This window comes from Chiroxiphia lanceolata, chromosome 2 (assembly GCF_009829145.1).
Source record: "Chiroxiphia lanceolata isolate bChiLan1 chromosome 2, bChiLan1.pri, whole genome shotgun sequence".
Taxonomy (NCBI): domain Eukaryota; kingdom Metazoa; phylum Chordata; class Aves; order Passeriformes; family Pipridae; genus Chiroxiphia; species Chiroxiphia lanceolata.
The window spans coordinates 114339680-114365777 of record NC_045638.1 but is presented as its reverse complement, the minus strand read 5'-3'; the positions used below and the strand labels follow the sequence as shown (position 1 = coordinate 114365777).

At 44.4% G+C, this 26098-nt stretch overlaps 1 protein-coding gene and 1 long non-coding RNA gene across 5 annotated transcripts in view; one reads left to right on the top strand and one right to left on the bottom strand.

Moving 5' to 3' along the window:
* Positions 1-1636: 1636 nt before the first annotated feature.
* Positions 1637-24533, bottom strand: LOC116782647. The gene is made up of 4 exons (XR_004355297.1): positions 24518-24533; positions 17515-17657; positions 13278-13283; positions 1637-1648 (listed from the first exon to the last, which is right to left on the bottom strand). It is a non-coding gene; the product is annotated as an uncharacterized LOC116782647 (long non-coding RNA).
* Positions 7666-26098, top strand: part of GRIK1 (glutamate ionotropic receptor kainate type subunit 1) — a 122010-nt gene continuing 103577 nt past the window's right edge. For 2 of the 4 annotated variants that reach the window (XM_032679474.1, XM_032679475.1), the window contains exon 1: positions 7667-7847. In XM_032679474.1, coding sequence (XP_032535365.1) covers positions 7715-7847 — 133 coding nt within the window. In that variant the 5' untranslated portion in view covers positions 7667-7714. Of the gene's footprint in view, positions 7848-26098 lie in introns of all 4 variants that reach the window. The other 2 variants (XR_004355296.1, XM_032679473.1) reach the window with 2 other exon arrangements.

Sequence of the window (26098 nt, the reverse complement as noted above, 5' to 3'; positions counted from 1 at the left end):
TACACTGACTGGATTGTTTCAATTAACCTGTACTTCGAGCTAATTAAGAACCACAAGAAGACAAAAGAGATCTAGGAAGGTTGGTGGGTTTCTCAGGGACGACTTCATGGTTTCAGGTATGATGACCTTCTCCTGCCCCTGTCTGTGCCATGACTAAAGAGGAAACAGAAGCACTCAGAGGCATTTGAGTCTTGTTACACACAGCGCCTTCTCCAAAGGGGCATTTGAGCAGTGGATGGTACCAGCCCGAATTTTTTGACACAACATGGGAAAAAACCAAAATAGGAGTTTTGGCTGAATTATTATTGTCCTCTTCTGTTCCCTACAGAAAAGGCAGAAAAGTGCTTCTAGTGGGTCAAATAATGGGCAAGTCATCAGCTGGTTGCAGAGAGCATTCATGCAGCAACACAATGGAGTGGACAGAATGTGAATTAGGCAACAGGCAGGACAAAAAACCACCCAAAAAAGGCAGGGATGGAGAGCACAGCAATGTGGCTGTTTTCAATTCACAATGTAATGCTAATAGCAAAGTCTTCAGCAACATTAGCTGTATGAGAGGCAAAAAGCAAAGTGTGCAAGAAATTGGTTCATAGACGCACTAGAGCAGCTTAAATTTAATTTGGTCACTGCAGAGGAGAGTCACTTTAAAAATGTATCCAAGTTGCTTACAGAAATGTAGTTTGGGTTGGTTTGGGGTTATGAAGAAGGCCATAAAAGAACATCACATTAAGGCATAGGCTTTAGGATAACACGATTTGTCTGTACACAGGAACTTCAGGCTGAGTCTGAAAGGAAATCTCCTTGATTGCATTTAACACTGAAATTGTGTTCGTGTAGAACTCCTTTTGTAATTACAGGAAGTATATTAGATGAGAAACTTACTCCCAACATCAGAATATTGAAGAGCCTGTTCCAAACCCCAAAGTCAATGGAATGGGCAGCCCCCCAAGGAGCCAAACAGAGCTGGAAATGAAATGTTCAGTCTCAATCCCAGCAAGACCACTGTGATTTTAGCTGCAAGGGGAGGACCAGACTTCCCTTGCACGCTGCCTGTTCAACCTGCTTTCAGAGTGGGGTAAATCCCTGCAGGAGCTGTGTGCAGGGCTGGCTCCTACAGACCCAAGGCAGTGCAGACTGGCTGGATGATGTGCATCTTCATCTTGGACTTCTTTGCACATATAAAAGTGCAGGGACACAAATACATACTGGTGACTCCTGTCTGAAAATGGAGGAGTACAAGCTAAGGAAGTTTCTGCAAGCCCACCCAAGCCTGGGTGGTGTTGCAGCACTCCTGTCTGACCACAGGCATTTGTCTCAGTGTTGAGATCCACCCTTGCTGTAGACCTGGCAAAGGGCATGGCTTATTTATCAATAATGAAGCTCCTGGCAACGGGCATGACTTGTTTATTAATAATGAAGCTCCTGGCAAAGGCCATGGCTTATTTATCAATAATGAAGCTGCCAGGATTTTATTGATAAATAATGAAGCACCGGGAGAGCCCCCAGGTGGGTCCTGTTTCACCACAAGTAGTGCTGTGGAAAATACAAATGGGATTGCTGCTGAAAGCGCCCTCTTCATCCCCCAAGGAATAAAATCCTTCTCCTTCCTCTGTGCCACGTGCCAAACTCTCTGCACCCAGCTCAGGGACTCCTTGAGCCTTGGGTTGCAGCCACAAAAATGTACTGTTTCTGAGACATATCAATGCCAAATGATTTCTGTCTCCTTATTGCCTCCACTGCAGCTCCACTTGTCTGTCTTCTTCCTTCATCTTTCCTTCTTGGACTCCCAGTTCTCCCCTCCATCCTTCTTTCTTAATAGGCTTCCTTTTACTTCTGTCCTTGACACTTATTTCCTAATTTACTCCTCCAGTATTCCTGCTAACTCTGAAGAAAAATGAAGCATGACAAACATAAAGGAAAAAATGGGAGGCACAAGCAGCTTTTCCAGGTTCTCCATGACAATGCACATGGAGTGTGGTGCCTGCTTTGCAGCTTGTACATCTATTTTTTCTAATCTAAGCTTTTTCCAGAGGAGAGAGGATCTCCCTGTGGCCAGTGATTGAAGTGGGGAAGAAGCACAAGCAATTCTGCCTTGAACCAATTCCTCTCACACCCAGGGAGAGGAGATGGGAGCCTGTTAACAGATGGTTGTGGAGTTTTGAGCAGGGCTGGGGTGGCACAGAGGTGCATGTTGCTTCATTTCCAGCTCTGTTCCTGCCACAATGGGGCCCTGTCAAACCCATAAAACAACCAATAAATAGAAATAAATAATGTCCAGTAACACATGATTAAAATTACACGTTTATGTAGAATATATACATGTATTTTATTTTCTATATAAGCAAGTATGTAATACACAAATATTAAAATATTCTAAGTGCCTTTTCAATTTTCTGCTGATAGATAAATTTAAACCTGTTTATCTCTACACATAGTCCCATATATTGTTTTTATGACAGATAACATCATTGTTTGTGGATATATAAAATAGATCATGCAAATGCCAAGTGAAAGACAGAACATTCACAGAACAAACACAGATCCTTAGAATGTAGAGATTTAAAAACAAGAACTACAGCTGTCTCTCTCTGAGTTCAGTCGTGCCAGGTGCAATGTAAATGATGATGTGAGCTATCAGAGCACATATATCACACATGTTTAAATTGAGACATTCATTCCTGTGAGCAGACTTAGAGTGTTTCCTAAGTAGTGGAGGATTTTTTTATTACTGAAATTCTGATTCACATCTGTGGATGAGTAGAAAAAAGGGCTAAAATGCCTGGACTAAGGGCCTACAAATAAATAGCAGATTCATAACACCCTTTCTCCCTCAGGTCCTACTTCATTTCGTCGATGCTGGGGCACTACAGTAATAAAGTGAAAGACTCTCTTTTGGACACCTAAATCTCTCTTTTGAAATAAGTGTGGAAGTAGAAAAATGGGTTAGGACATATTTAAATGATACTGGTAGAGATTTGGAACGGCTGTTAATTTACCCCACCAGCTTACTCATAATTAATAGTAACTTAATGGCAGAAAAGAGGAGTATACACTGAGGAAATGGAGCAATTTAGGTAAAATAGTATTAATTCCTCTCCCCTCTTCCTTATCTGCTAAAAGGTTCTTGTTTTTTGGGGGTTTATTTCTCCTGTAAAAAGCAAACATGACAAGAGCTTCTCAGGGCAGAAGCATGGCTTGGAAGCTTATACTGACTCCACTCATTTTAGAGGAACTTTCTAGATTTCTACAAAAGTGACCAATAAAAGTCCCTTCTTTGATGAAAGACGTGCCCAGATTCTCTCTGTCTACACAGTGGGAGTTTTCTTGTTGAAAAAGTCTCTGGTGTAACACATATTGGAGAAAAAAAAATGTAGTAAGACTTTGGCTGAGAAAGGTTTCCAGTGGCTTGAGTTTGAGTTGCAGGTTATTTATGTCTTTCAGCTAAATAGTGTGGTGGATAAAAGTATCTACAGCTCAGGGAAAAGCAGTTTTGCAGATTAATGTTAGACTGGTTCAACGGAGGAGATCAATGCTAGTTTTTTAAGAGTTTCACTGTAGCATTTTTAGTGAAAAGGCTTTGAAAAGGGGACAACTGCATTTATGGGTCTGGGAACACAAATAAAGAGAACACTTGAACCAAAAAAAAGCTTTTTTAAAATGAGGTGTTTGAACTTGCTGTAATAATGGTGCTGTTCTCATTTGGGAGAATAATTTGTATTTGCTTTCCTAGGTATTATGTTGCTTCAGCTAAAGTACTTGGGTCTTTTTAAGTTTAAAAATTAATGTAACGTCCTCACCTACATGGAATTCAGTGGTGTTTTGGTAACATTCTGTTAAATAGAGAGGGGGGGAGAAATTATAAAAGTATTCTTTGACTCCAGCTGAACCAAAATTGGAGGCATGTCAGGGGAATCTGGAATAATTCCACTCAAGCACCTCTCTCCATCACTCACATCTACCAGTTCTGCTCCACAGATCAGATTTCTTGTCTCTCTCCTGTCCTGTCCTGTCCTGTCCTGTCCTCTCCTCTTCTCTCCTCTCCTTTCTCTCCTCTCCTCAACTCTGTAGGAAAGTACCTTCGACTGGTCAGAGTCTGGTTAAAGTCCTGAGGGCAACAGAACACAGCTAAAATTTCTCAGAACTTGACCAAGAAGCTGAGAATTTTTTGGAAAACTTCCAGATTTCCCTACACATTTGCATGCACTCGTCCTTCTGATATTTTGGCCACTTCCGTACTCAAATCAGAATTCTGAAATGGGTATAAAATGGGAAGGAGGTGGTTTACATCCCCAGATTCAGTCATGAGGCCCTGATAGCTGATGAAGTTTCAGTTCTTAGCCTAAAAGTATTATTTAACTGCAAATTCCATAATAATTATACATCATATCTAACTGGAATTTCATGTTGTGAAACAAGAAAAAAGACTTCAAATTCCTGTGGAAAGGACCGTGTCACCATTTTTAATATTAATGTGCCATGTGATAAGAACATATTTTTATTATCCACCCTATCTTTTATTCCAAGTGTATTCCAACATATCTTATTGATAAATTCATCTAAATGAAGGCAATGCAATCAATGAACAAGCAAACATGGCACCAGTAAGAGCTGAACAACATCTTACATGTTAAAGTTCAGGGCATTCAAACCTGCTTAACTGGAAGAAAAAAGATTGGCAAGAGACCTGGACTTTTCCCCTCCACTTTCTGAGCACACTCCAAAAGAAGATTAAAGGTTTGAGAACACTGATAAATGGAGACCAGCAAGATGAACTGTATTGAGACTTCTCATCTTAAAATATCAGCCAGAAATAAAACAACACTCCCTGTAAAACATGCCTTGATTTTGTGGGGTGGAGTTTACTGGGTGAAGTACTACACTGCAAGCAACAGAAGAACCATATGGATTAGAGCCTGCTGTAAAACCAGAAACCTGGAGAACACTTGCAGGAAAATTTCGGTCAGTTAAAATTTTTTTCTGCTCTTTTGTGTTTCAAAATGTCCCATTTCTAATCCTAAAATATTTTTCAGAACTATTTCGAGAAGAGGAAATGTTATAAATCTCAAAGTGGATGGCTTAAGGTTCTTTCCCACCATCAGTTTTCCAGTGAAAAGTTCTGAAAACAGAACCTTCCACTTCCTGTCTTCTCTGACCAGTGCAGAACAGGGGGTCATATACACAAATGAAACCTGAAAAACTGAGAAAAAGAGACCTTTCACAATAGCAAATGGACTATTTTTGATTTTAAAGCTTGGCCAGTCTTTGCAGCATCAGAGATGATTTCGATTTTTCCATAACCTTTGAAAAGCCTTATGGAGCTGTGGAACACAACCTGAGTAACTCTCAGCTGCATCCTGGGGCAGAAACCAGTCCCTGTTTCCAGTTCCCTGTGAGCAGCTCCTGTCACAAGGGAGGTTTGCTGAGCTGGAGCTGCTCAGCAGCTACTGGTAGCAAATGTCTGCAGAGTTCTGCCACCCTCGTGCAGCCATCACTGAGCTCCCACTTTGCCCATTCTGTTCAGTCCGTGTCCTTAAGGCCTTCAAAGAAGCAGAACACTCAAACCAGTGCTATTTCCTAAAGATTATAGTTCTGGTCAACTTCTTATCTCAGTGCAGTGTTGTGGTGTCTGAATTTCACAGGAACCTGTTTAGGCTCAGGGCAGGTGGTTCTGAAAATACCAGTAGGTGCATTTTCCTGAGGAAACACTTTATTTTTTTTTCCTTTAGAACAGTACCATTTCTCAGTCAAGTGGAACTGATGTGGCTTCCCTTTGGGAAGCAGTCCTTGCTGCTGTGTCACTGTTATTTGCTGTGCCAGCACAACTGTGAAAATGGAACCTGCTGGTGCAGCCTGAACTCCTTGCCCTGCTTGGTTTTGTGCAGCAGACGAATATGTGTCCCAAGGGGGGTTGTTATTATTCCCTGCTTAGGGGATGAGGTTTCCCACTCCCATCAGAAGGAGGTTCTGCCTTCTCCCACATGTTTGAAAGGCAATGATAGGTTACAAAATTGTGCCAAAGTCACCAAGCCATTCAGTGCAGTCCAGGGTGGCTTGATGGGTTCCTTCTGTGCCTCCTACACCAGAGCACACACTGTAGTTGTTGAACACACTCTGTTCCCAAGGAAAGGATGGCTCTTAGGTAAACAAACAAAAAATAAACACTGTGGGCAAAAATTCCCCATGATGCACGTAAAACATGCTGTGAGAAATGCAAAGAGGGGCACTAACCAGGATCCTGGCTGGGAATCTTGGTAGTGAGAACTCCTGAACAGCCTAAATTGCTGTGTAAACAGTAGAGGCAGGCTTTTCAGGAACCATTTCAGGCTGACTGGGAGATATAATGTAGCTGCTTTTATTTCCATTGCACTTCAGCATGTGCTGCGACTGCTCCGAGGAGTTAATTTCTGGAACAATAGTTAGACAGGCTGGAGAGGAATACAAAGTAAACAAATTTAAATTATTTCAGTTTTGGATCTCAGCTATGCAATTTTAGTTCTGTTGCTAGGTGGGAGTCATTGTCCCCTTGTGGTTTTTGCTTTTTTCGGATGAGCTCAGGACCCATATGTTTACTTTGTAGTGAAGCAGTCTGAATTTCACTCAACCTTTAAAAACAAGATTAAAAAAATTATTTGAGAACAGTGAGACACCGGGGGAAAAGAGACCTGCTGGCCTTGATGGAAAGCTCAAAACTGGCCTTGAGTTTTCATCCTTGAACTTTGTGAACACCTGAGTCCAGGTGAGCAGCCCTGCTGTCCCTCTGCTGGGGACATGCACTGAGGGGACATGTCTCCTGTCCCTCACTGGGCTACAGAGGTCCAGGATAGCAAACACAGTGCAGAAACCCTGCTCTCCACCTTGTCCCCACGGGTGTCCCACAGCCTGTGCCCCATCACCCAGGCCAGGAGGGAGCTGCCCTGCACATGGCATCCCACCAGAGCCCCCTCCAACCAGGAGGGAAAAGGGCAGGAGCTGCGGGGCTGAGGGGCACGGGGGCTGAAAATGCTTCTCCCAGGCCGAGGAGGGGCTGCGGGGAGAGACCTACGGGGGCCGGACAGCACAACGCAGGGCGAGCCGGCTGGTGGGACAGGGACAGCTCTGCACCTCTCCCTGCCCCTGTCCCCGTCCCTCTGTCTGTCTCTACCCTGTCCCTGTCACAGAATCACAAAATCACAGAGTCACAGAATTGCAGAATCGCAGAATCACAGAATCACAGAATAGTGACTGAAAAGGGTTGAGAGGGACCTCTGGAGATCAACCAGTCCAACCTCGCTGCCAGGGCACCCTGAGCAAGTGACACAGGAGCGCGTCCAGGTGGAAACTGGGCTTGGAACGCCTCCAGACAAGGAGACTCCGCGCCCTCCCCGGGCAGCTTTTCCAGTGCTCTGCCACTGTCCCTCTGTGTGTCCCCCCGTCTGTCCCTGCCCCGTCCCTGTCCCTGCCCAGCGCGGGTCGGGCCGTGCCGGGGAGCAGCAGCCCCGCTCTCTGCCTGTCCGTCCGTGCTCCCCGAGTGCGCGGATCTCCGGCCCCGCCTGGCCCCGCCCGGGGCCGCCCCGCGGGAGGAGCCGCCCGTCCCCATTCCCGTTCCCGTCCCCTCCCTCGCTGCCGGCGGCGGCGGGGGGCGAGGGCAGCGCGGCAGCGGCGGCGGGAGCGCGGAGCCCCCGCGCCATGGGCCCCGCCGGGGGTGTCCGCCCGCCGGGCCCCCCATGAACTGAGCATGGCGAGCGCCCTCGGCCCGCGCTGGCCCCGCCGCACGGCCCCGAGCGGCGGCGGTGGCGGGGGGCTCCTCTTCGTGCTGCTTTGCGCCTCGGCGGGGCTGCCCCGGAGCGCCCAGCAAGTGCTGCGGATCGGTGAGTGCCGGGGGGCTGCGGGAGGGACGGGGGGCTCCGGGGATCTTCCCATCCTGCGGGGAGCGCGTTGTGCCGGGCAGCGGGACCCGCGTCCCTCCCGCTCGGGGAGCCGCCGCTCCGGGGCTGGGGATGCCCGGCTCCGCTGCTTCGGGCTTGGGGATGCTCCGCTTCCCTGCCGGGCTCCGCTGCTCCGGGCTTGGGGATGCTCCGCTTCTCTGCCCGGCTCCGCTGCTCTGGGTTTGGGGATGCTCTGCTTCCCTGCCCGGCTCTGCTGTCGGGATCCGCTGCCGAGATCCGCCGCCTGGGATCCGCGGGGCGCCGCGGGCGCCGCTCCCGAAAGTTTGCCGCGGTGAGCGGTGGCGGGATGCGGGAAGTTGGGCGCGGGCATCCCGGCGGAGCAATCCCCGGAGCCGCTCGGGGCTGGGCGCGGGGGTGGCAGCGCTGGGGCGCTCCGCTGTGAGGTGTCCCCAAAGCCGGGCACACACTGCCGCAGGAATGGTTCAGTGACCTTAAAATACATCGCGGGTTTCCCGAGTCTGACCGGAGAACGGGCGGCTGTGGCATGGGAAGGGACACCTCGTAGGATGGGGATGTTTACCCTCCCGGGGCTGCACGGAGGTGTAGCTCCGGAAAACAGGAATTTATTTTTTTTTAAGTAGAAAACTCCGCACCATGGAAACGGGGCTCGGTTCACAGGAAGCCTCGCTCCCTACAGTGGGTTTCTTGTGTCAGTCAAGTGCGATAGTGAATACAAAGTATCACAAGAGTTCGGGGTTAGGAAAGACTGTGGGAAAGATGTAGGCAGAATCTGCCACACTTCTGTTTCTGTCTGTCCCTCTTTTGCTTGACAAACACTGAACATGAGGCAAAAAAAGAAAAAAAAGAGAGGAAAGAAGCTGTTTATGCCGCCTGGGGAGATGCATTCCGCAATTCCCAAAGGCATGTTCCTGTGCGGAGCTAAAGATTGATGCCTTTTGACCTGGCAAGCATTAACCCCACTCAGCTTTCCTTTAAACATCAAATGGAAGCATCATTCCTCATGTGCTCAGAGAGCAAAGGTGACTAAAACATTTAAATAAATTAAGGGGCACAGTGCACAGTCCTTCAAAGTGCGGGGCAAAGGCAGCACCAACGGGGTGAGGGCGAGCAAAGCTGAGGGCACTCAGCACCTTGCGCTGAAAATCTATGTTAAGTTCCTGACTGTCCATATTCAGAGCGTGCTCCCTTTTCCCCGGAGGATTCAGGTGGAGTTTGCTGTTTCTCCACTCGCCGCTGCAGTGTGGCCGAGAGGGATGTCCGTGCACATGCACAGAGCACACGGAACACAGAGCTCTGCGACCCCACAAACGGGAGAATTCAGAGCCAAGGAAACTCGGGGAAGGAAACAAACCCTGTTTAAATAACTAAGCCACCAGCACCCAGTGGGATGATTTGGAAATACATCCCAAGCATCCTTGCTGCCAGGCTGCCTGAACTTCCTTTTCAAGGGATTAGCCTCTGAAGGAAGAAGGAGCATACCTGAGTTTAAAGGGGAGCACAGTTGCTTGAGCGCAGCCTAAATGCACTAAAACCTCGGCATCAGCATTGCAGTGACCCAGGCAGAGCTTTGGGGTCTGCACTGCTCCCTCTGGCACCCTCTCCACTGCATAACTTCTGTGCTGCTTCTGTTGGGTTTAGCAAGGCTCCCTGGCAATTGCCCACGTTGTTTTTCCCTAAAATTGCTCTGTATGCTGTGCTGACCGTGTGCTGCAAGGTCTGAATGTATTTCTGGTTTGGATTCACTCTGTCAGGGTACACAGTGATGGGACCCTAATGCTGAGTCCCCTCTGTTTTTTCCACCACGATCATAAGTGTGACAAACTGCTCAGCTTTCAATCACAGCAACCAAACACCCATCCGGGGAGATGTGCAGCAGAATAAATGCTCCATGTGTGTTACGTGGCTGTGAATGCATAAAATATTAAATGTATTCTTATTGCTATAGTTATCCTGCCTATAAAGTAATGATGTTATAAAATATTAATCCTTCACATCCGTTAACAGCAGTGAGTTCCTCTGCCGAGTCTGTCACTCCGGGAGGTGACAAAGAGAAGTAATGGCAATAACTCCTCCAACACTCTTTGTGATAACATAATAAAATCATCCCAAAGCATTTCTGACAGTGAAGAAATTGCTATTAAGCCATCAGATTTTCTTCTCTGTGTTTTAGTTAATTAAGGAAGGGAAAGCACTGCTATACAATGGTGCAGCAGTTTGCACCCCAATTAATACACTGAGAGTTTAATTGCATTTTCCACTGTTAGGGAGCTTTCAGGTTTTTTTAAATTATTATTATTTTTTTCTGACGTATAATACAAATGAATGGATTCTCATGTTGGTATTTAATTAGCTGAGAAAGGACATGTAAGCAGTATGAATTTAGCTATTTTTCAGCATGCAGCTAATGACTCCTATTCTAGCTCTCTAAACAAGAGAATGAAGGATGACAATGTGATCAGTAAAACTGACTGGTTAGGATAAAAGTAATTGATTTGGAGATAAGATACAGTTTTCGGTTTCAGGTAATAAAATAAAATGTTAATATCTTACTGAGTATTTCTTCCCCAACCATGTGAAAAAGCTTTTCCCTTGATACATGAACTTATGGAGCTGTCCAAGGAAACATCATCTTTATCAACACATTACCCACTAGACTATGTTATATAAAGGTATATTTAAAGTTCATGACCCTAATATTTTTGATTTAATACCAAGGAGTTCCTAGTTTTTGCACTGAGTAACCTGACCTTCTTATCTATCCTACTTGTATAAAATATATGAAATACAAGGAAGAATAAAATTTAACTCAAGCAGGTGCTAAGTTGCAGAAGCAGCTTCCAAAGAAATCTCAGTAACAACAGAATAATTCATTTGTTAATGCCGGATCCAGAGCTTTCTCATTCCTTACTGGATGTCCTTAAGGCCATTACAGTTTCTGAACAGGTTGTAAGAATATAATTCAGGAATATTATGTGAAAATTTATACATGTAGCTCATTGGAGCTACATTCTGGATTAGAACTAACCAATAGCAAGTTATTAACAAAGCTCTGGAGTTAATTAAAAAGAGAACGTGGCAGTTTTCAACAAATACCTGCGGGAAGTTACTTGGGTGAATCTTGCAATTATCTCTAAAATTAACAACTCCTGGAGATGAACAAATGAGTAGACTTTGTAGGAGTTGCTGTAGGTGATGAAATAGAAACCCTTCAGTTTATACCAGAAGTAATTTTCAGTAATTTGTGTGTTCCTGTAGTTAAATGGAATATTTAAATACGGGTTCATACTCTGCACTGATTTATTCCTTACTTAAGCAAAATTCCCAGAGATTTAGTGAATTGTGTTTTCCACAGTGCAGAATTAGCCCCATAATATTCCTCTCCAATTGAGAAATATTAGGTTTAAGCCAAGCACACGTAAGTCAACCTAACCCACAAAATACAGTTTTCTAATAAGTTGAAAATGTCAATATAGATTTTAAGATCTATACCTGTACTTCCCCAAGCAGGGCTGAAGCTGTGAGTTCTTTTCCTGTGTGATATCACTGTTTCTACCTCATGAGGATGTCAAAGAGAGAAACCTCATTATTTTTGCTGCAAATTTGCTACTTTTTGCCAACTCTTTTTGAGATTTTGTTTGTGAAGGGAATGATATTAATACACATCTGAGCTTTGTCAGTGTGACATGGCAAAACCCCTCCCTGGAAAGTCTCCATCATGCTTGAACATCATGAAAATTGTTAGCTTTCATAAGTTTTTCTTACTAGATGTCTGCCAATTAGTCTATTTTATGATATTATAGGAAGTTGGACTGCATTTTTATCACCAGACGATGAGACACTAAATACACTTCGCTCACTGGATCCTGAATACTCAGTGGTTTATCAGTTCACTGTGATACAATTTACCTAAATTTCCTCATTCTACACTGAAGAGAAAACTATTTTCCTGCAAATATTTCTGAAGGAATGCTGGCCAAATCAGGTCCTATGTGTCTTTAGCTCTTGTTTTATGAGCTTGAGTTGCTTCTGTCCTGGATCACTTGTTTGTAAAAGCCAGCGGAGAACAAAAAAGAAAAGTTCCTGAGAGCAGAAAGTGAAAACTAAAGAAGCAAGGTTGGATTTGTCTAGCTTGGACCAGAGTTAGGATGGTAGAAGCAATGCTGAGGGAGATAAAAAGGTGAATAATACCTGACAGAGACATGGTAGTCCTGCATTTCACGGCACGGGAGGTCCATGGTTCACCATGGAGAGTTTCACATGTCAGTGAAAAACCAAGTGGGTTGTAGGAAAATGAAATGGAAGCAACCCAGGGCACTGATACCTGTGCTGGGGTATTTTATTATTTTCTCTTAACTCATGTAAAGTGTATCCTAAAGTGCCCCTGTGCTGAACACATCGGTGGAGCTCCAGATGGGCTGGTAAATAGGGCATCCTGCTGTGGTTCTCCAGGGCTTCAAGTGCATTTATATAACACATGTGCAGCAGTTCAGACAGCTAAGATCTTCACAAAATACAGGATAAAATCTTCAAAACAGTGCAATTGCTGAGGTTTTGCCAAAGGATAAGAGCTTTTCATCGAATATTTTGTTTATGCGAAGCGGTTGTTACTTAGCCGAGCACTTTTCCAGTTCACGCACAATTGCAGGAGGAACGTTCCTTATAAATAAAATAAAAATAAAAGGCAGTTTCTCTGAACTTCATTTCTTGCTTAACAGCCTGTTTGTAGTGTTCAGGTGCAATAATTTTATTTTGAATTCCCATGACTTGCCCATAACCCCTAATTTCCCTTGTTCAGAGGGCATTTGCCTCTGCATCGGTTCTTGCTGGAACTATAAGCTCCTCCATATGGCCCTGCCTTCGCTCAACATTTTCCATTCAGACTGCAAATACAATCCCAGTGCTGTTTTTTCATTACAGTCTGCTTTGTATATCCTGGTCGGTAATAAAGCTTAAATCCTGCTCCCCCTCCAATACTTTAAACAACTGCCTCTAATCTTCTTTTCTCAGAAAGGCTTGATTTGACCAACTAGACTATAGATTGTGCTGCAGGGAAAAAAAATCCTATCCAAGAACTGATTAGTTTTACTCCACAGCTTTGGATCTGTAACCTGCAAGCCCAGTATGTCCTAGTTTTTGGTTGACTTTAGATTTTAGTTTGCAGTAATGAGTTTATGATTTTGGGAAAGCTTTGCAGTGGGAATGTTATTACCCTCCCCTCTCCCTTTCTGCTGAAGGTTATAGGGTATTATCTAGAAAATGATTAGCTTTCAAATGATTTGCTTTCTTTCTCTGAGCAAAATCCAAATTCAAAATTAAAACTGTTTCATTATTCCAAATAGGCATTGTTTTCATTTCAGCTGGGGGAGTGAGGATCTGATAGGGCTGCTAAACTATCTTCTTTTTTCCTTTTTTTTTTTTTTCTTTTGAATTTTTGAATTCCTCTGACAGTCCAGAAGGTTCCTTAAATTATCTTTACAGCTTCACCTGTACAAGACACTAAACTAGGGTGGCACAAACACTGGGAAGTGTGAATCACTTCTATGACCCAGCAGTATGAACAAAGAGTTAGAACTGTGTCAAAAGCTCGGTTTTGAGCTTCTTTTCTTGTGTCTATCAGGCTTTTTACAATCACACCTACTAGTTGTTTGCTTTTTTTTTTCCCTTGAGCTTTCAGGCTGCACCAGCACAAGTTTAAAAGAGGAGACTTATAAATTCCTTTAGCATTGAAATTGTTCCCATGCTGTGCCATTGGATCTGCACATGCAAACTGGGGCTATTTCAAGAAAAATTCTTTTTACAGCACATTGATTCTTATTGAATCCTTCCATATTGCTGAGCAGCACAGGGGTCCTGCTGCAGTGCTGAGGAGGTGGAAGTGACAGTCAGTGTGCAGAAGCACCTCCAGAAATACACAGCAGGGCTTGTTTGGGGTGAGCAAATGTGCAAAAATCACTGCAGTCCCTACACATGTAGGAGCAGTGAGACATCCCATGGCTGTCATGGCCAAGGGACATTGGGAGTGTCACACGGGTGCTGAGGCTTTGCTTTGAATCTCAGGTGGAGAAGGACAGAGCCCCCCCTGAATTCACAGGTACATCACTGAGACCTTAAAAATCACTGTGTTTTTGCATGCTCTCCTTCAGAGAAAAAAAAAAAAAAAACAAAAACCCATCACTTTTTTCTTTTAAAAGATCAAACATGCTAAAATATAGTCAGAGCCACTCAGGACATTGTGAGTAATGCAGGGTCTTCAGTTCTAAATGTTTTGGGCAGAATAAACAGGAAGAGACATTAGTATATGCTGTGGATCAAAGGGTTTGGAGGGGAAAGAAGCTATTTTAAAAGAACAACATTAAGTAGCTACAAGAAAGGAAAAATTTGACTATATAGATCAAGTTTAGCATGATTCTGCAAGACAGCTCTGAGGACAAAGCTGTATATACTTTTATTTAGACTCATACTCTTGAATCATATAATTAGAAATATAATTATGGAAATTGGTGCTTTTGGGGTATTACCATGTGATGGAAGGTTGTATTGAACTAATTTCCTTCCTGCTTTGTCTCATGTCGTATTTCAACAAGAACTGTAATGAATAACACCAGCACTGAGATGTTCTAAAGCAGAGCTCAGGGTACTTCACCAGACACACACAATTGGGTGTATGTTGTGACTGGGGCAGCCAAGGCCAGACAACTTCAGTGTTTTGCTGGCAAATTTATGGCAAAGCTGGGAGTGACTCCAGACCTCTGCGTGCCATCACCCCAGATCTCTGCCCACTGCATCCCAGCTGGGACATTTCTTTATGGTTTGTGTGTTAGGTGAAGGTTTCCACTGACCCTGCAGAAATCAGTGCTAAATATGTTTAACTAATCAGTTTATAGGGAGGGGTTTTATGGCCTGAACCATTTGGTTTGCCCATGCTTGGAGCCCAGCCCTGGATGTGCAGTGCAAGCAGACAGTGCTGAAGGTTTCCCCCAGCACTGGGGGATTCTCTGAAGAAGGAGAGCCCATACCTTCCTCTCCTGATTTGGGTAGTGGCTCAATATTAGGTGCTGTATCTGACCTCAACCAGAAGCCTCTGAGAGGCCATCAACATCCATGGAAATGCCTTTTTCCTGATCAGGTTTCTTCTGAGCATCTTTTCAGCACTTGTTGCCATGTCCTGCCCAGCCTCTGGCTTTGCATCTGCTCAACAAAGGGAGTTCTGCTGAAGGTCAGGTGTGGTAACTCTTGGCAAGGGATGGACACCTATAGAGTACAGGAGAATTTCCAATTTTTTCCCCCTTATTTTGGAACTCCCACAAGCTTCTCCACTATGGCCCACATGCCCTCTATAATTACAAATATTTTAAACAGAGAAGCATTTTGTCCCTTAAGCCCTTTGCAGAAGAGTGTTATGGAACTTGGGAAGGTAGTTAAGTATACTAGTCTTTAACTCACTGGAAAATACAGAATTGCCCTGACTCATTCTCTTGCATCATGTTTGTTCCAGCAGTGTTTCCCTCTTCCACTCCAAGAAAGGGTCTGAGCAGTTGGAAAGAGGCTTTCAGAGCATTCAAACCTTTTGCAGGGGTGAGATTGTACCATCAAAACTACTGAAGTCTTTCTCAAAACTGCAGGTGTCCTTATAAAATCCTATAGCCATGCTAGCTAGGAATTAACTCTGGCTTCAGGAAAGACACATCCCAGTACTTACAGTCTTTGACTTTCATTGTCTTGGTCTCATCCCTGATGAAGATACGGAGAACTGAAAATTAGATGCACAGGAGGGAAAACAACCCCCAAGAATGCAACTTACACTTTGACAAAAATGATCTTTGCTCCGCTTATGTTCAAGAAAAAATAGAGGAGAAGCCAAAGCCAATTTAGGCCTTCTTTCCATGGTACAAACGACTTTCTCCTGAATATCTTGGGGGCCCCGTGCCAGCCCAGCCATTCCTGTAAAGGTCATGAATGGGAAAGTCAGGCCTGCTGGAATGTGAGAAGTAGTTGCTGTGAAATAGTCCCTTCATATTTGAGGAACTGCAAATTAATCCCGAATTCTCTGGAGCGGTCCCAAGGGATTAATCCCAAGGCATCTGAGTCCATATCAAGCTCAGAGGCTGCCTATCAGCAGTCAGGGGAGAGGAGGCCGGGTTGCTGCAGCAACAGTGTGACATATGTAAAACTCGGTTTGATTATGTCAGGATCACAGAGGAAGCTGTTTAAGAGTTAGGTCAGGTTTTTTAGCTGTACTCCACTTTTCCAGAGGCTGTCAGTCACTGCCAGGTTGGCTGGGGAGTGGAAATGCATGATGAATAACTTCAGCAATCTCCCGTGGATTGCAAGTTAGCTGTCCACATCCAATAATGTAGCTATAAGCTATTGAGAACTGTTAAGGGAACTAGTAGTAAGCCACTTAAGAATTCTTCCCCACAATTTGGAGACAAAATTACGATTTCTGATTAAAATATTTATTTTGTTCTCTTTTTGATTGCTTTTATTCATCTTAGAATTCAGAAAGAGCATAGCAAATTATTTAAAATTCAGACAGATGATCTTTGATAAGTCTGTTGGAATGGGAGATGAATGAGTAAATATCTTGTACAGGGCACAAGAAGGACGTCGAGTCACTGCTGTGCTGTTTTCACTTATGGCTGTTCCAATGCCTTTTGTGTGACAAACTGTGCTCAGGCTCAAACAAACGGCTTTCTTAATAGAATGCTATAACCCCAATTTATTTGCCCACACTTAAAAGTATTAAAGGCAAAATACTACAGTAAAGAAGTGCACCAAGTGAGGTAGAAACCTCGAGGAGTAATTACGTAGCTAGGTAACGAAAATGAGATTTGGAAGTTGCTCAGTCAACATTAGTGGGATGTTTCCCATCTTCTGGGGTTTTGCTTTTTAATTGTAGACGTTTATAAGAAAAGCTTTTGATGTAGTTCCCTATCACTGTGTAAAAGACAACTAGAAGTTCCAGGAACAATCCCCCATGCCTTGCAGACTGTCATGGTTTGAGATACCCCAAAATCCAATTTCCCTAGTCTAAGCCCCCTCCCACATCTCAACCCAATGTGAGATGGGTTTTTCCAGACAAAACACAACCAGACTCAGAATGGGGGAAAGGGAATATATTACAATGACTGTACAAATAAATACTATAACACATTATACACACGATCACAACTATCTCTACCATGACATATAGTATTTACAATGGATCAGATCTCTTCTCCCCTCCAAATAAAAGTCCAGGAGGGAAAGAAGGACAGATCCCTTCCAGTCTCAAAGTAGGAGTCTCTTCTACAGCAGCAGTCATCTGTCCTCTCCACATGCAGCAGCAGCTGATAGCTGGATCTCTGCCAGCACTCTCGAGGGAGGTATCCAAGCTCCCTCGGCCCCTTGACGCAGGCAAAGGAGTCTTCCTCCGTGGACTACGTCACCCCAGACAAAGGTCGTTCCACCACGGTCATATCACGAGACGCAGGGGGTCTTCGTGACGGTCTGGTATCTCCAGGAGATTCAGGCTCCTTGCAGGGCCTCTGTGCCCTGTCTCAGGCTGCGAGCTTCTTTGTAGCTTGCAGCAAGGGAGGGCCCCCACGGCCAACCTCCCACACCGTCCTGGCTCAGCTCTCAGGACGACTGAGCTTCTCAGCTCCTCTCTCCCTCTCTGGTGCTGCATGTCCAAAACTGCTCTCCAAAATAGGAGTCCATGTCCCTCCTTTCCAAGAGGGGTCTCAAGGGAGTTTTGGGGGGTCTGGAATCAGTTCTCACCCCAAACTCTGTCTGTAGAGCTAGTTCTGCTCTCATCTGCTGCTGTTGGCTCCCTCTTGGCTCTCTGTCTCCTTCCAGGAGTTCTCTCAGTGTGCTGCATGCCGTTTGCTGTTTGGTTCAGTTCTTATCTGTCCTGGCTCTCTGCCACCACTTCTCTGCTCAGTGCCGGCTGCTGCTTTGCGCCCATGGAGAAAAGATCTCCCGGCATACTACAGACACTTAGTCCAGTCTAACACTGTTCCAAGTCTTTGCACTCCCCTCCCAGCCAGGGGCTGGGAGGCCCCAGAGGCCCCGAGGGGCTCAGAGCCCCTTCCTCGTGGCTCTACAACATGGCCACCTTTCTAACAACCAAAAACTACAACTCTCTTCCGGTGCTTGTGATATGTTTACATTTTTTGCAGGAGCGCCCATTGGACAGAACTTCAAAACTTCCAGGGGTTTCCACCCCTCTGGGGTTTTACCATTTTTCTTAGCCTCTGGGGGAAAACAAGATTCAAACCACTACACAGACCCAGCAAGGATCACCAGGTCAATTCAGGATGGAGAGCTCTGTCCCCCATCCCTGCAGGTGTGGCTGTTCTCCCTGTGGACCTGGCCTTGCAGAAGGATGAGAATTCTCCTGCTGGTGTTTTCCAGAGGCATTTGTTGATGGGAAGCTTTTGTGCAGGAAGTTTATAAGGAAGTTATAAGGAAGCTGAGTGTCAATGCAGCTCGATGGATTGGGTGGATTTGCTTCTCTGCACGGGAACCTTTAAGCCTCCCAGCCTTGCCCTCTCTGTTTCTTCTCCCCCTTCTCTCATGGAGATGCTCACATGCTCTGGTGTTGGATTCCATCCTGCCACCAAGGCCACTCACAGAATTTTAGTGTAAAAATGATGTCTTTCTTTTTTGATATCTCTGATCCAACAACTCGTACACAAAAAGGTTTTTATTCTTCCGAAGCTGCTTCCTTTCAACTCCACCAAGCCACCCCAAACCCTTATCAGTGGGACACTGCAGCTGCAGTCTAATGTGAGCTCATGCTTTCCCTGCTGGAACTATCTTGGAAAGTTTCAAATTGTTTACTTATCTGCTAGAAACATATGTTGAGGGAAGTTAAGGCTCTGTTGCCCAAGGTGCATTTTAAATCAGGGGAAGAGCTGCTTCAGATATTTCACATTACATCTTCCAGCTTTATCTGGTGCTGTAAATTATAGAGCTGCTCCATTGAACTGAATGAAGATTAAATTTTTGAACACTGTTTTCTGAAGAATGGGGATTTTTCTCTTTGAAATGAAGAACCTGTGGTGCATCAGTGTGGCTCCCTGCACGCTTTGCTGCCCAAGCCTTTCTCTTTTCTCTGAGGGTGCCAGGCTGTGCCCTGGGGACCGTGTCCTGTCGCTGATCCATGTACTGACATTAAAGAGCATCTGCAGATGGACTGAGTGTGGGATGTGCCCTGAACAGCAAGTGGTTGGGGAAACTGTAATCCTTCTGCTATCATCTTGAAATCAGACCTGTCATGAAGGAAAACTAGCTGGAAAAATTTATCTTCTCATCTGTACAGGCCTTGTCCTGTAGATGCCCGATGTATGTGTGATATACAGATGTATTTTAAATAAGTGAAATATTTACACCCTGCTGTTTTACTCAGATGCATGCCTCTGTCAGGCTGAATTCCTGGCTTCCAGCCCTCACCTCTCAGCTCTCCCAATGTGGGGAGATCTCCTCTCTGTTTCTTCCTGTGCCTAACACAGGCCCCTGGGAGGAAGCTGAGTGGGTGCCTCCTTTAAAGCAACATAGTACCAAGTGGATTCAGTTTTATTAAAACACTTCGCACAGCAAGCTGACAAGAGAAAAAAGAATTGTTCTTCATTTAAATCCTAAATGATTGATATAACAGCTTCTGTTTTAGGATGACTTGTGTGCTAATTTATTTCTACAAGCCCTTAAGCGAAACGGTGATGGAATCCCACCTTTCTTACTTTCCACAAAGGTAATTTCAGGGAGCTGTTGTATAAATGTTTGTTCCTGAGTATTTCTATGAGCACTAAATTGTTACCATGCATTGTCAATAAACAGGGCAATCTTGTTCCTGGGCAGCTGTACATATCCTTAGCGCTTTCCCTCTGTCCTCTGGGAATCACAGAATCATGGAACGGCCTGGGTTGGAATGGATCTTAAAGATAGGGACACATGGGGTGATTCTTGGGGCGTCCTGTGCAGGGCCAGGAGTTGGACTTGATGATCCTGATGGGTCCCTTCCAACTCGGCACATTCTGTGATTCTGTGACTGCAATTCCATTCACCATCTCCTCTGTACTGCTCAGGGGGGAGGAGGTAGAGGAGTTGGGAATGAAGGTGTGAAGCTGAGTCTGGGTTAAGGGGGAAAGATGATGTTTTAATTTGCCTTTACTATCCCAGTGCATTTTCATTAGAAAAAAATTAAATTTGTTTTCCCCAAGTGGAGTCTGTTTTGCCCATGACAGTGATTGTGATCTCCCTAGCTCAGCTTTCATCCCTCGGCTTTTTAATCCAAGTTTTCTCCCTGTGTCCTGTTGAGGAGAGGGAGTGAGAGAGTATACGAATGTGACAGGATGTGGAAAAGTTGAAAAATATTATTTCCATGGCATTTATATTAGAATTGATAATTTTAACGACTTCTAATAAGAATAGATGAAGCTGTGTGATGGCTTTTAACTGCTGCTGTTGAGCCTGAGCTGTTCAGTGAAGCCAGCTGACTGTGCATCTGCACAGTAAGGACTGTGATTTTTAAATAATTTAAATCAGGTAATTTAGGAGATGCAGAGCAAACTTTGCTGGGGAGCTTTAATTAATGCTGGAATTCCAGACTTTTATGTTTGTACTCATCTGTTTGCAGCACCAAGAGAGCACATTTTATTGCAGTTCTTAGAAAGAGGCTTGATTCCTACAAGCGAAGTAGTGCTGAGAAGCTCATGCATCATGTTTAAAATCACTTCCTACTTTTGGCAGAGCTGCAGGAAGTGGGCACAGACTTTCAAAGATTCAAAACTTGGTCCTTTGTTATAAAATTCATTGGTCACATGTAAAGCCCAACGAATTCCCATCTCTCTTCTCCAGGAAATTTCATTGACATGAGCTTTAAGTTCTATAGATTAACTGCAAAACTTCTTTGAAATCCAAGCCCTTGTTCTTATCTGTGGGTTCTTACGGAAAATCTGTGAGAAAATTGGGTACAAAATCATCTCTTCTGGCTCCCTGCCCTTTGTTTTAAGGGGCAGACCACTTTTGCTCAGAAAAAAAAAGAACAAATGACCCAAAGGCTACTTTAGCTCTGCCTCTCCCAGAGTCAATGGAGCTGCAGCAGTTTATAGTGATGAGGTTCTGGTAAGTGTGTTATTCTCACAGAAGAGAACAGTTGGGCAATTTACTGCAGCTCATCCAAACTGCACATGAAGATTCTTTATTCCCTTAGTCTGAGGAAATCAGAGGGAGAAGGCCTCCTCCTATTTCCTTTTTCTCCAGCTGCTGATTTTGCCAAGATCTCTCACTTTTGGAAAGGTTTCGTTCAGCAAGGCAGAAGCATGGAAAGAATGCCAGAATTCACTAGTTTGTAGTAAGAACTGATGCTATTGGGCATAAATTATTCCAGCTACTGATGGTGCTGGAATAGGAGAGCTGGAATGTCTTGTAACCACAGTTTCTAGAAATAGCATTATTATTTACATATAATCACATGGCTGGAGCTTGGGCAGCAAACAATAAAAGCACAAACCACTATTTATACAGAGGAATGTCTTGTTAGAAAAGAATCTTCCCTTGCTTTGTGCAGCTTAACACAGAGCTTCTGATTCTGGACACGGATACATCAAATAAGGTCAAGTATGACACAATTTTGGTGTCATGCTGAATTCATGGTGGAGCTAATATTGTTACAGTCCTGTTGTGACTGACATAAACCTGTCACATTTTCAATAGGGTGATTCATGAAAGATCCAGGAGAATCAATGGAGATAAAAATAGGTAATGCAATAACAGCATCCATCTCATCATAATCTTGCTTGTATTACACTGTGTAACCTGATTAAAAGGGTCATATTTAAACATAATCTGGCAAAACTGCTTATAAAAATGGGAGTAAGAGAGAAGGAACCCAAACAGGTGAGCCAGGGGGTGTCCACAGGGCCACCAGCAGTGACCTCCCTGTATGAAGGGGACCAGTGGGCAGCTCCCACCATTCCTGAAGCCTGTTCTCAGCTGGAGAACTGCAGCCAGCCTGGCACAGTCCTGCTTGGTGGGAGCCAAAGTGAGATAAAACCCTCCAGAATGGTGTGCTAAGATGTCAAAAGTCTCCTTTGTATTCATTTAAATACAAATATAAATGCTATAATATGTATAATCTATAGGTGAGTGCTTCATACAAGGATCTCTGGGTGCCCATGGCTTGTTACTCCCTCTGAATATTCTGAGGCCACTCAATCACTCCCATCACTGGTAGGAATGGTGCACTCTGTTTTAGGATGGACTTATCTTCTGCCGTTCCTCATGACATACTCAGGAGTGTGTTATCAAAAAAACACAGCTCTGAACCTAGAAAACAGCTCTGCAACTTAGTTATAATTTATTAATTTTAATTATCCCCCCACATTATTGAGCTCTAAATGCACACGGATACTTTGGGTGAGGTCTGATGTAAATCTGAAGAGACCCTGACCTCCAAAGAGCCACAGGAATTCACAGCATCCAAAGATCAGAATCTGTTCAGTTTGTACTGCATCCTAAAAAACGGAATGTTAGTGCTGGATCCCTTTTGCTGGCTAATGATGCTGCCTTAATTCTGAGACACACTGAGGTATATATGGCAAATAAGAAGGAAGGAAAGAAAGAAAGGTCCAAGAAAAAAAATATTTATGGACCTAATGAAGCTTAGACTTGTCTTCTGCTTCTCCCCATCCTACAGTTAGTGAAACCTCAGCTGACTTTCTTATTCCTTCTTGCCCTTTTCTCTGCAGCAGCACCTGTACTTCTCCTTCTTCTAAGTCCTCCTGCCTGGTCCCAAATGACAAGTGGCAGGAGACATTGGTGTTGTTTCTAAGAGACACAAAGCCAGCAGACCAAACCTGCAGGTAACTCCAGGTTTTCCTTTGGTGAGGGCATGTATTACATTCCTCAAACTGGTTTTCAGAATTTTTTTTAGGAGTTGCATGACTTTGAGACCTCTGTCCTTTGTCAAACCTGGCTGAAGGTGGCCAGTGGCTAAAGTATCGATGCTAACGGGACTGAGAGGATCAGACACCATGCAGCATTTTGCAAACCTTGTTTCCCTAGAAAATCTGCCTGGAAAGGGGATTTATAGTGTTTGGGTTGATGTTACCCACAAATTAGATTATACCCAGAATAGCCAAAATACAGATTTCCCCCATGCTACACTCTATGAAGGTGTATAGTCAGAACCAAAGTGATGTTGCTCTTGCCTGGGGAGATTTGTGTTCCTGGTGGGGCAAGAGTGGGTTAAGATGTGGTGCCACTTTCGTTCCAGCCATGCAGCATTTTGCCAACAACATCTTTCCTTCCCCTCCAGCCTGGGATTGGTGCAACCAGGACGCAGACAGACATCAAAGGGAAAAGCTGTGATAGCAATTTCTGGAATATCAGACCCATCAGTGTAGCTCAGCTCTCTCTTCATTCCAGGGAAACATGTTTCAGGAAATCAAGGCTCCTGAGAAGCTCAGAAGTGCACTGATGTTTGTTATTCCAAAAGTGTGATCCCCATCCTTCACGCAGCCCAGAATTTGCACTGCTCTGTTATGTTGGGGATGATAAGCACGAAATCAAAGAGAGGATTTTTCATCTCACTGTAAAAACCCTTTGCAACAGAGAATATTCATCATAAACAGCTACGTTTGAATTAGAAGGAAGGGAAAAAATCCCTTGCAGGGACAGCAGAGAGCAGTTGAGGGACATGATGTCCTCTGCTCCCTAAAGTGGTGGAAGAGGGGCTGGGATGTGAGTGCCATTTTGTCAGAGACTCAGGCTGCTCCATGAGGACCTGGAGACACTCAGCAAGCAGATGATGTGTCTGTGCAGTGACACCTGCATATGGTGACACAGCTGATGTGTGTGGACACATATGGGAACAGCCCCCAGAGCAAGACGGTGCTGTTTGGCTGCAGTGTTTTGCTGCCATATTAACACAGGTTATAGTCCTCCAAATTCCTACCATTTTTCAATCTGTGCTCCTTTCCCCAGCCCTAAAAACTGGAGCTGGAGGCTGCTCCTGGAGCCTGCAGGCTGGCCTTGTGGAGGTGATGGCTTTTGTGGGATTCAGTGATTGGAGCTGTGCTACAATAGCTCTGTACTGCACCCCCGCTATCTCCTGTCATCACGGGCTCAAGCACTGGTACACCAGGAGGATAAAGAAAAGGAAATAAAATGGAAAAAAATCTCAGATAAGAAGGAACTGGCAGGTTGATGATAATCTTAAGTATGTGGAACTGTGTTTATGCACGTTTTCTAGTTAAACTCAAGTGCTTTCCATGCTTAAGAGATTACAGAGTGTGGGATTTATTGCAAGAACTGTCAGGAAATTCTCAAATACACTTCTTTTATCCTGGCATATTGTGTTGTGCCCCAAACTTGAAAGAACACCACAGTGTGAACTCAGGCATCTAGCAAATCATCTGAATGTGCTTATAAAACCACCAAGATGGTATCAGAATGTATTTGCAACTAATGGGGAGTAAAGGATTTATTCATTTTTTTTTCATATCTTTGTGTTAAGACTCAAAGACGTTCACTGTTTCTTGGCAGGATAAGAGGGAAAAAAAAGACTAAACTGTGAGAAAGACAGGAAGTTTCCTGTCTTTGTAAGTCTTAAAAATTCAAATAAGTGGCAGTGCCCAAGCAGCAACAGCTCTGACTGCTGCTGACAGTCAGTTACTTTTACAATCACCTTCCAGAGCTTTATTGCTTATCATCAGATAGAACAGTTGGCCCCCATGGAAAAAACAGGTTGCTGCAGATGACAGGATTTTTACAACGGGCAATCATGATGGCATTAGTGTTTATCCACTGCAGTAAGTGTATAAATCACAGCAAATGGGCTTCCCCTCCGAGATGGAATCTGCTGTGGTATTTTTGCCGAGCCACAAATATTTATCCACCAAATGGTGGAATTGCCAGACACGTTTCGTGCTTAGTCCAGTGAGCAGTTAGAGATTGCTGGCCGCAGATCACAAACCTGGTATCAGAACACCACTGGGAGACACAGAGGTTAAATTAAAGGTGGTTTGTGGAGTTATGAGAGAGTTCTCCCTACTCTCTGTGTCTGTCAGCAGAACTGAATATGCGGTTTAATGGGTGCTCTCCCTCTCATGAGGTCTTTGCTGGGACAGTGAGGTAACAGATGCTGGACATGGAGCTGCAGAATGTCCCCAGGTCATGTAGGAAACTCATTGTTGTCAGTGGCTTAGAAACAGAAGGTTAATTTTACCCAGGTAGATACTGATATGCAGTTTGAGCTCAGTACTCAGTTTATTTTTACAGATAGGCACTTCCCAGAAATTGTTACATAAATCAGAAGAATTACAATATAAGCATCCTCTGGAGCTTTTTCATTTCAGTTTTCAATGTCAGACAGTGTTCAGTGTTAGAGGTTTGAAAGGAAGAAATTAGAAGCCCTGTAATGGAGTAATATGGAAAGATATCCCTCAAGAAAGCTCTTCCCAGCTCCTTAGCCTCTGGTGTTTCGCCTATTACCAACCCGCATGAATTGTGCATTTAATCTTATCTGATGTAATCAAGTTCCCATTCTCCCCGTGTCTCATCTTTGCTTGAATCCCGCTGAACTCCCAGTTCTCAGTATTACCTTGTAGCAACACGTTCCTCAAGTTAATTACTCTTTGTATCAAACAGCATTTTCTTTTATCCCTTTCAAATTGGTGCTTTCCTATTTCACTGAGCATCTGCATGTATGCACACTAATGGAAAGGATCAACTGGAGAGGATGATATTCCTCCTATAACCCTCTTGCTGTTTTCTGTATCTGCATCCCATTTTCTCTGCTCAATTCCATCTGTTGACCTGTCCATCCCCAAAGGCTGTGAGCTGGGCTGTGATCTAGCCTTCATTCCCCTTAGTATTTACACTCAATCCCAAATTTTTGTGGTTAAACATGATGCTGCTTGGTGGAGAGGAAAGGAAAGAACCAGCTAAGAGAACAGAGGGCGACTGCTTTTCCTTCTGGAGGCATCCAAGGCCAGGACCAGAATTTCTGGTCCTGAGAGGAAAATTCCAAAGTTAAACAACAGAAGCAGAAATTTCACAGCTTGGAGAGTGCTCTCTCTCTTCCCTTTGTCAGGGAAGGATGCCCTGAGAAAAGCAGCATCTTCTGATCTCCCAAAAGAGCCCTCCCGTTTCTCTGACTGCTCTGCTGAGTTGGGCTCTCTCCTGTAAAGCCCTGCTGTGGCACTGTAGCTTTTTTTTGACACAGC